At 45.3% G+C, this 9,113-nt stretch overlaps 1 protein-coding gene across 1 annotated transcript; it reads right to left on the bottom strand.

Moving 5' to 3' along the window:
* Positions 1 to 202: 202 nt before the first annotated feature.
* Positions 203 to 4,279, bottom strand: mex3b (mex-3 RNA binding family member B). Its single transcript, XM_012817239.3, has 2 exons — positions 3,681 to 4,279; positions 203 to 2,917 (listed from the first exon to the last, which is right to left on the bottom strand). The coding sequence occupies exons 1-2, from the start codon at positions 3,907 to 3,909 to the stop codon at positions 1,512 to 1,514; spliced, it is 1,635 nt and encodes a 544-aa protein (XP_012672693.2). The 5' UTR covers positions 3,910 to 4,279; the 3' UTR covers positions 203 to 1,511.
* Positions 4,280 to 9,113: the final 4,834 nt, after the last annotated feature.

Genomic DNA, 9,113 nt, shown 5'->3' with positions numbered 1-9,113 from the left:
AGATAACTACATAATGGAGAGACAGGGGGGACAAGTAAGAAAATGCCATAGGAATCAAACGGTTGGGACCAATGCTCTTACAACAGACAAGCAAGTCTGTTTGGTTGGTAGACCTGCCAATCTGAGGTAGCCTGATCTAGTAGTATGATGCAGACAAAGAACACAAGGTTAAATCTCCATTAAAAACTAGAGCACTCGATGGTTTCATGTACCATTTTATTGGACTTATATAGAAATACTTAAAAAAACATGAAGTAGCACCATTACTTAAGTTTTACTTTATCATGTAGAACTTTAAATGTCAGAAAAATAAAACTCTTGATACATTTTCAAATCTTGTTTCAGCAAATATAATATTAGTATTTCACCATGAGGTTAAAGGCCCTTTATCATAAAATAAAATATACTTTGTTTTTAAACTTTGCTCAATAAAGTACATTTACGCTCAAGTAACTTCACCTACATACACAAACAAGTGGTAAACAAATGTATTAAAATAGAAATACTAAAACTATAGTGGTGCAACAGAACTCTGTAATTCCCACTGGAATCTAATTCATACAAATTTTAGAAAGCATAAACGGTTCCTTTTTGTTTGACTTACTAAGTTTTATACATTTCAATGTTTTGTAATAATATAGAATAAAATATGCTTTATATTACTGAATAAAAAATATGCTGGGTGAAGCGGATTTCAAAGACATTTTTTGCTGAACCTATAAAACCTCCATCCCAACAGAATACTGGTAAATGCGATACACATTTTGTGGTCCGAATTTCTTCCCACATTTGTGTGATATTAAAATAATACAGTGTTCACTGCCATAAGGCCATACTAAAAATAAACGATATTTTAACCCAGCTACAAAAAAGTTCACTGAACTTAAATTAAAATATTTGTAAACATCTTTGCAATACGAAATATAATCTTTCAAGTCAAAAAAGAATAAAATACTTCAATCTGTATTAATGTAATTAATATTTAAAACTTTCAACTTGTGGAATTTTAATCTATACATATATATGTAGGATATGTTGTTGCTCTCCCTCAACTGTTCCTCCACTCAAGCTGCAGTATCATCACCTTCAGATGTCAATAATCCTGTTTTGTCAAGGCCTTCCAGATTTCCTAACCACTAGCTCTGCTACCAATACATTCGATCAGTGAAACTTAAAAGGCCAGTTTCTTTAACAGTCAACAAATTGACTTTAGTACCTCAAATCAAGATCTAACTCCATGTTATAACTTCATTAATGTTGTGTACAATTTACTAGAACTATTGATTACTAGGCTTTAATATTTAAAACATGCATTAGATGTTGAAAATATTGTCCCAAGCTACAGTACATTATAAACAATTACCATGGAGCCCTGAAGGCTGTCCCTTTTTGGATACTGCAGCTTTACATACATATGTATATATACATACAAGAACACCTTATTAGGATTTCATAAAGCCGTACGAGTTTTGTTCATGGTGGTTGGTTGCTATCTGCATGTTGGATAGAACTTATGAAAATATACGTATAGCCTGAGTAACGGCTGAGAGGCAGACAGGGCATTTGGGCTCATGTTTGTCACAGATGCGATTGGCGCACTCCATGCAGAACAGGTTGTGGCCACAGGGGACCAGCGCCGCGATGACTTCACTCTCAAAGCACACCGAGCAGTCCCGGCTGCCCTTCCTGCTGGTCCCCGAGGAGGAGCTGGACGAGGAGCTGGAGGTGGAGGAGGCCGAGGAGTCGGACGGCACCCCGGGGAGGTGGGAGCCCGAGAGGTTGGCGATGCCGGCGGCCAGCGCGTTGCCGGGGTAGCTCAGGGTTCCACCCCCGGGGTCACTGCGCACTCGGCGGGCCAGGGGGTGCTCGGCAGTCCCTCCGACGTGGTTCAGCGGCGGGGACAGGCGGGGTTGGGTGGTGCTGCCCACCCCGTTGGCTCGCCGCTGGTTAGCAATCATTCCGTTGGCATTAGTGGAAGCATTGGCAGGGTAGATGGTTGAAGTGTTGCCACCGGCGGGCACCACACCACGCTCGTACTGAGACCAGAGGAGCCCCGGGGGGGCGGGCGTGGGGTCAAATCCGGGTGAGGACTCGAAGGTCAAGTCAGTGCAGTCAGGCGAAATCACCTCACTCCCGTAGACAAACTCGTTGCCGTTGGTGTTCACATTGATGTTGACATTGTTGTTGTTGTTGTTGCCATTGTTGGAAGCGGTGTAGCTCAAGGCGGGGCTTGGAGGGCTGTAGTCTGCCAGCCGGGAGCTGCTGTTGTTCCCAAAGTAGGAGTCTGTGGAGGCACTGCCCAGCGAGCTGGAGCTGTCATTGCGGTAGTTGGAGAAAGGCTTGCGTCCAGAGTTGGGGGTCATGGTGGTGGAGGTGGAGGTAGGCTTGCTCCACAGGCTAGCGTGGCCGTGCAGGTCGAAGCCCACATCAGTGCCGTTGGCGTGGAAGTCGTTCTCGTCGGTCAGCTCAATGAGTCCCCCAGTGCGCATGGCGATATGTGCTTCGATCTCTTCTCGCGCGCGGTCCACATTCTCTGGCATGCCCGTGACCTCGAAGACTGGCTCTTTGTCTCGGCTGGGCGTGACGATGTAGGTGTGCGTCTGCTGCTGGATCCGCTTGATGGTGGCCCCCTTGGGTCCCACCACTAATCCCACCACCCTGTAGGGAACCCGCACCTGGATGGTAGTCTGTCCAGGAAGGTTAGGTGGCCCGGGGACGGTGCCACTCCCATTCACGGTGCTGTTCTTGTTCCTGGAGGCTCGGATCATGGAGAAATGCTCTGCTGCAGAGATGATTTCCCTCCTGGCCATTGCTACATCCTCTCGTCTGCCTGTCACAACAAAGACTGGTTCCTCCCCACGCACTGGAGTCTTGATATAGGTGTTGGTCTTTGCTCGGAGGGCTTTAATTTTGCAACCTATATTTAGAATAAAACATTGGAGATAATTGTGAGTATAAAAACAAGCTGACATGTGTAAAGCTAGAGTGCTTTTAAGAGCTAGAGCAATCAGATATTCCAGAACAACAATTCAGTCATTTCTTCACTGCACAAATTCAACCCACATGCCCTGCTCCATGACATACAGCAGTCAGGTCAAAAATAGCACAGAGGGAAAAAATGCATGCAGAATTCATCAATGTCCCTGGCTTTGCAAAAGGCGTAAACTGTTAAGCACCAAAATACACGCAAGTTTAAAAAAAAATTATAATACATATCAAGATACGATATGTTTATACGCGGACAAAGGACCATAACCATAAGAAATGAGTGTCTTCTCCAATAAACATCTAAACTTTTGTATGCAGTCCTTCCGACACAGTTGCAGTAAATCTGTACTCCAGCTTCAAAACAAGAATGATGCTTATGAAATTGCTTTTGTTGACTCATAATAGTAAGTGGGACAGGATGATCTAATATGACAAAGGAAAGCCAGTTGATATTTTGTTTTGTTCTGTCAGTTGCACTGTCTGCGTGCTTTAAGGCCACTATTCCGCTATGTCTTTGTTTTGTTGTTGAGTTCGAGGGCAATGCAGAGGAAAATATATAAGCTATAGTTTCTGCGCGCGTGGACATGTCTCGTCCCATAACAAAAGCCAAATCTAAGACTAAATAACGTCAACAGTACTTTAAGTCAAGGACTAACACAATAAGGTGAAGGGAAATAGTGTAGCCTACGCACCTTGTCTGCCGACGATTTCAGCTACGTGCTCTGAACTAGGAACTGGGACACATTCGGTCATGTTCACGCTCTTTTTCCTCGGCTCATTGTCATACATTGAATTTTCGTCGTTGTCCAAACCAAGCAACGAAAGCTGGTCCAGTGCTATCTGTAGAGCTCTTTGGTCGTCCAAGGCGTCCACTTGGTTACTCCCATTCCTCTCCATGTCGGCGAAAAGCGAACTAGGCATCTTTGATTTCTTGCAGTCTCTGGGATCAGGAAGATCAGACAAAGGGGAAAAACTACGGAAGGAGGGCAGGATTGAGCAGGGAGAGAGGGGACACCGGTTTCAAGCCACTGGTGTAAATCAGTGCTTCTCCTCTCCTGGCAGTAAAAATCAGTGCAGTCCGACTTATGCGGACGATCTCTACGCCCAGCACCTAAATTTCTGTGGACGGACAGTATGCGTATTCCGAAGTAGCCTACTGAGTTGTTGGAATGCCGGCGGTGGCAATATTCCTTCAAAGGGCCCCTCCCCGGCTCACTCAGCTCTTTTCTGTTTTCTGTCTGACTTGCTGCAACCAGACAGCACTACTGGGGATATGTGCAAATTACGTCACTGGTTGGGCAGGGACGGTGCGGCGCTGTTTCTATTTGCATACGTAGTTCTGATTGGACAGATCTAGGTGGATGGGAGGTTACCAAGTAAGTATCTAGTCCACTACTCCCTCCCTCCTTTGTTGTCTAATTAAACCGTGATAGACAATTTCTTGACTCGAGTTCATTTTTATGATTTAGCAACACACTTCTAATATTACCCTATATAAATAATTTTTTTCACATTGCTTTTCAGCTTGTAATTTTGTATAGAGATGCAAGTGTATTGCATTTGTTATTGTCTGACATCATGTGCTCAACTCTCAAGCGGATAATTGATTTTCAATCAGTTTAAACTATTACCATTTGTATGTCGTATGGAGGCCTTAAATAATAAAAGACATACGTTTGGCCCGCCTGTGTTAGAACACTGCCGAACCTGTAAAAATAAGTTTAATATGTAACCTACATAGTAACGTTCATATGACGTAATGTTTATTTGTTATCATCACTATGAGCTGCAGGACCTGACAAGATATCCTGTTGCGTATTACGCAAGGTATAGCATTATAGGCTATTCTGTATTATAACGTTATACTCTGTGATAAGTGTTTAATCTTTTGCTGTAGGCTACTTAAAATATATAGGATTTCTTGATATGAAGATAAATAGACTACTACACAGGCCCATGTATCGATTTCAAGAAAAAGATCATATGTCTGCTAACATGTCCGGACATGTGCTCTTTCTTTGAGATTGTGATGAATGCAACCGTCATCGCTCGCTCTCTCTCTCTCTCTTTCTCGCCGGTGCACGGGTCTGAAAGTCCCTCTTCAAAATAAGCGCTGGTTTATGACCACGCGCTTTATGACAGTAGTTCGCTCTCTCTGTTTTATCTATCCAGTTGACTCGTACGAGGCATTTGCCAAATGACATCAGACTCTCCTCCCCTCTTGCTCAGCAACTTGAAACAACTAACAGGTAATTGTTGTATTCAAACACTGCTCATTTCCTCGGGATGTTTACACCAGTGGACAGGGACAGCTGGCAAGAGGCTCTTCTGAGCTATTCAAACGTATACTACAGACAGCAGGTTCCAAAACACACGAGTATGATAGACTCAATGTAAACAATATTTTGTGTGAGTGATAATGTGTAAAGGAAAATGGTCACTGGCTGAATCTCTGAACAATACAACAATAAAAATTATGTCGATTTGTCCCTATTGTTTTATTACCTTCATTCAGATTTAATTCCAGATGTAAGTTCATATGGAACACCGGTACACTAGATAAGAACAGTTTGTACTTTCTCATGAAACAGAATACAATCTAAAGAAAACATGAGCTGATGCCAACAATAGAGAACTAGGCAAATGACATTCATTTGTATGAAGGACAGTATGTAAAAGTTGAGGTGTGTACTGAGGCTCTCCCAAAAGCAACTGCATCTAGAGGCAAATGCACCCATTGTGGTCATGCTGGAGGGTTGCATGGGGGAGGGGAAACTGCTTCTTTCACACAAAGAAAATTTCAACCCAATTCAGAGCCATTGAGACGAGAAGCACTTGCTTTGTCACCTCACTTCTGAGGAACAATAAGTATGCTAATATTAACTCCTTTAGACCTGAGAATGTGAGATGTGCCATTCTTGTTCAATTTCATCTTTTCAGCCCCAAAACCTGTATTTTATAATGGCAGTATGAAAATTATGCTAAATACATCAACGTATTAAAAATTGATTTTCTACACAGGGTACATGGTAGAAGATGACAAAGAAAAACTGGAAATGTATTCAGTGTCATTTCGTGCCCTGAAATATGGTTATACACAATCATATTTGGAATATGCTACTGTTGATTGAAGAATATCCTTTGTGCAATGTTTAAAACGGAAACATTTATTTCAAGCCAAGCACTTGAACGCATTCACTTCCTCCCTAAGTTAGCCTGATTACAACAGGGCAGGTCTTATGTTGTAGTCATACAATATACTAAACAACAACATCGTTGGTTGTAATTTCACCAAATGCCCAAGTACCATGCATGCTTATGCACACAATAGAAATGTCATCACCAATTTGCCTATAAGCACCCATTTGTACATATGGTGCATATAACAGAGAAAAAGCTCTTTGTTCCAAATACATGTTAGTAATTTGCCTGTCATGTGTGAGCCTGTGTGCTTCATGTGCAACATGATGTTGACTGTTCCAGTGTTTTGGGACTATTTGAGTGAGTGCTAATCCCCAGGATATTTTGTCCCTCTGGAGCAAACAGTGCATTGGTCTCACTAAAAAGCTGTCTTTTTTGCAGACTGGAAACAAGCGGTTGAGCGTCGTCAGTCACTGTCAGCCTCTCAGACTCTCAGCGCAGGCCTGGTGTGTTTTCTGCTGCCCATATGGAATAGCAGTGGTCATCTTAATTACATGACTTTTATGAGCACGTTTTTCTCGTTAAAATGCTCGCCGCGCAGCTGAAACGTTTTATTGCATCCAGTGATGTAAAATAAAGGGAGAGAGAGAACAATCATAAGAGTGACAGTAAATAGCGGAATGTTCTAGAGTTCTCCATAGTTGTGGCACACTGATGTTCCATTTGGCTTTTTGAGGGCAGGTTGAAATAAGGATTAATTAGTAGGCGATTTATCTGGGTGATGTAAAACTTGTGTGTGTGTGATAAATAATATATATTATAGAAGGGTGTATAAAATACACAATGAAGCACATAAATACCAATGGTGTCTGGTTTTCTGTAATGCAAAGGGCTTACAAGCATGTTTTCTTTAGTTCCACATTAAAAAATCACTGCAGTAGAATTGTTTCTCATTCAGCACAGGAAATCTGTCTGATAGTATCCTCCAATTAGCCAGCCTAAGCTAAGCCTCTGCTCTATGGAAAATACACAGGGGCGTGCTTCGTCTGTTGTAAGCCCTCACTGCTCATTTTTTTAATACAAAGTCTACCTCTGGCAGCAGCGGCCGATGCATTGTAACTGATATTTGCTGTTTGGCATTAGAAGTTAACCAGCTGCTTAGACGTGATTACCCGCCTGCCCGTTAATGAGAAGACGAAGAGCTTAGCGTAGCGTGACCCAGACCTGTCTGTGAGCTGTGGCAGGGGCAGGGGCAGGGGCCGGCCTGGGCTGTCTGTTGAGGAACTGGGTGCATGAGAGGCTTAAGCGCGACCTGAGCTGCCTACTGACACGCCGGCCCCTAGGTCACAGGAAACGGAGCAGTCGGGAACGCAGAGAGGAGAGCCACCAAAGCAGCCCTGTTTGGATAGTCTGACCTCATCCCTCCTTACGCTAACCCAGAGTGGAGCAGGAGAGAAGTAAGCGAGGGAGGGAGGGAGGGAGTGAGAGGGAGAGGGAGAGGGAGAGGGAGAGGGAGAACCAATCTGGTTCTAGCTCTTTGTCTGCACAGGGAGGCAGGGAACAAAGACAGTGCTGAGGAGCACTGTAATTGAATATGCTTTTTTGACCAGACTTTATCACTGCCACTTATTGGGCCAATAAAAAGGCACAAAAACAAAACATCTTGTTTGACTGCTGGGGGATATCTCAGATTATACAGTAATAGGCTAGTGGCTGTGAGCTTGATGGCATGTTTGGTGCATGCTGAAGCCCTGCTGCCTGTTTGGGTAACACAGCCTGATAGACGAGCCCATGCTCCCTGGCTGGTGAATTGATTGTGGTTCTGTGTGTGATGAGAGTATGTGGAGGGGGGGGCAGAGGAGGAGGGTGGGGTGAATGAGGCCATCTCTGTTGCCACTGCAGCAGCAACAGCAGCAGCAGCAGCAGCAGTGACGCAGGCCGTGTCTGCAGGTGGGGTGCGGAGAGCGGAGCCGCCTACAAACCCTCCCCACCCCCCTCCTCCTCCTCCTCATCCTCATCCTCCCGCCATGGCCCCCACCGCCCGCACTGACACACTGAACTGAAATGGCACTGATTCCGTCGCCCCTGATTGGCTGCCTGCCAGGCGCCTGAAGAAACCATGCAGCACAGCGGCAGGACAGCTGGAGCAGTCGCCCCACAATGCACTGCTCTCTCTCTCTCCCCCACCCCGCGCCACCCCTGCCTGCCTGGCGCTCCTAATTCAGTGCCTCTTGGAGCGTGCGGCTCATTCAAGGCGAGTCGCGCTGCAGATCTTCCCCCTCCTTAAAGTGACCTTCCCCGACTGAGGCTCCGCTCTGCTCTGCTCCCGAGGCAGCCAGGAGGGAAACCCGGCCTCGTGGCTAAAACGAATAAACACGAGCTGAGAATAAACACCAGGGATGATTTAAGGAGATGGGGATTCTGGGTGGGGTGGGGTGGGGTGGGAGGTAGAAAGCCTACCTCAGCAGCATTTATCAGTGTCGCTTTTGAGAGCACTCACACCACACTCAGCTCCTGGCTGGCTTTCAGCTAACGGCACTTTACATAAACATTAAGTCATCATCCCCGACTTCAAGCGTGGGCCGTGGGCGAGGGACTGGCACCAGTGAATGGACAATGCAGAGGGCCACTCTCACCTTTCCGCTGCTCTACTGGCCCCTGACTAGCTGGCTCTGTCACTCTGCCCTAATGAGCTGAGTGTTGCTGAGAGGTGAGGTGAGCTGTGTGTGTGTGTGTGTGTGTGTGTCTGTATGTGTGTGTATGTGTGTGCACGTGTGTTTAGGGGGAGGATTACAAGACACCAACCCCACCAACTGTGCTGTACCTTCCTATTAACTGACAACAGAGAGGTTTAGCCTTAATCCCAGCAGCCAGGCCTGTATTAAAACAAGCTCCTAATTTACTGCACCGCTCTCAAAGGGAAGGGGGTGGAGGGTGGTGGTGGTGGTGTGTGTGTGTGTGTGTGTGTGTTGTGTGTGTGTGTG

Source organism: Clupea harengus, chromosome 6 (assembly GCF_900700415.2).
Source record: "Clupea harengus chromosome 6, Ch_v2.0.2, whole genome shotgun sequence".
NCBI lineage: Eukaryota > Metazoa > Chordata > Actinopteri > Clupeiformes > Clupeidae > Clupea > Clupea harengus.
This window is presented reverse-complemented; position numbering and strand designations above follow the sequence as displayed.